Source organism: Microtus ochrogaster, unplaced genomic scaffold (genome assembly GCF_000317375.1).
Source record: "Microtus ochrogaster isolate Prairie Vole_2 unplaced genomic scaffold, MicOch1.0 UNK1, whole genome shotgun sequence".
NCBI lineage: Eukaryota > Metazoa > Chordata > Mammalia > Rodentia > Cricetidae > Microtus > Microtus ochrogaster.
Window position 1 is genome coordinate 41,512,847 of NW_004949099.1, and position 1,178 is coordinate 41,514,024.

The 1,178-nt window shown below is 53.7% G+C and overlaps 1 protein-coding gene across 1 annotated transcript in view; it reads right to left on the bottom strand.

The window, feature by feature from the left end:
• Itfg2 (integrin alpha FG-GAP repeat containing 2) overlaps positions 1-1,178 on the bottom strand; it is a 16,531-nt gene that overhangs the window by 4,234 nt on the left and 11,119 nt on the right. The window contains exons 6-9 of the mRNA XM_005365288.3: positions 1,018-1,166; positions 536-633; positions 393-446; positions 32-123 (exon numbers count right to left, since the gene is read on the bottom strand). Of these exons, the coding sequence (XP_005365345.1) occupies positions 32-123; positions 393-446; positions 536-633; positions 1,018-1,166 (393 nt within the window). The remainder of the gene's footprint in view (positions 1-31; positions 124-392; positions 447-535; positions 634-1,017; positions 1,167-1,178) is intronic.

Sequence of the window (1,178 nt, forward strand, 5' to 3'; positions counted from 1 at the left end):
AAAAAAAAAGAAAGGGAAAAAGTCCACTCACCGTGACATCCAGCTTCTCCAGGGCAAAGAGCTGGTGATCCACCTGTACCGACCACAAGAGCTTATCTGCTTCCTGCATCAGCTTCAGCGTCCCTGTAGGAAGAGAGGTGGTGTGTGACAATGTGTGTGTGTGCATGCTGGGATGTGTATATGAGTGAGTGTGTGTGACTGTGTGTGGTATGTATGTGTGCCTGTATGTATGTGTATGTGCTGGTGTGTATGTGTGTGGTGTGTGTGTGTGTGTGTGTGTGCGCGCGCGCGCATATGTGTGCGTCTATATATGTATATGCTGGGCCTTTGAGCAGACCCCTTAGGGTGTCTGCTCATGACCCGCCCACTCCACCCAGCCCAGGACTACTCACCATCTAGGGTGCACAGGGCAAAGAGGCCTGAGTTACCAGTTTCAGGGCTATGACCTGTGGGGGGGATGGAGGTAGGAATGAGGGCAGGGCCCTGGGTCTCCTTTCTCCCAGAACTGCCTTGTTCAGCTCTTCCCCTTCCTTACCTTGTTTGATGTTGCCAATTAGGTGAGTGGAAACGTTCTTGTTGTGGATCCGGCCAGATGTCTGGTGCAGCACTATGTCTCGGGCAGCTGGGGTTTCCCTGTCGGTAAGAAAGACATTGGGCCAATGGGAGGCCAAGGGAACTGAGTTCTCTAGGCCCTTTATATCCACCATCACTGCAGGAGCTTCACTTTCAGAAGCCCACCCCTGACCCGTTCTGACTCATGCAGCAAAAGGAAGGAAGGGTGATGGGGCTGCCGGGAGGAATAAATCCGAATGGTGGAATCTCTGCAAAGACTGGCTCATGGTGCTCAGATGTCGCAAGGTTAAAGCCCAGGACTCCTGGTCCTAAACAGTCTTTTCTAATAGGGCCAAGTGCTTGGGCTGTGGCTCAGATGATGGAGCCTTGGCACCTGCATTGGCCTGTCTCACTACCATGTCACCCTGCCCTTACTTCAATGCACCCACCACCTCATCTCCTTACCTACTGTCTCCTGTGGTCTCCTCAGAGGCGGGAGGGGAGCCAGCATCCTTGTTCCAGGTACACAGCAGAACCGCATAAGCACATCCTGGCTGTGACACAACCAGTTCAGGCACACCCAGTGGCCCTGGGGTCACAGAGAGACTGTCGACCTGCACCGAGAA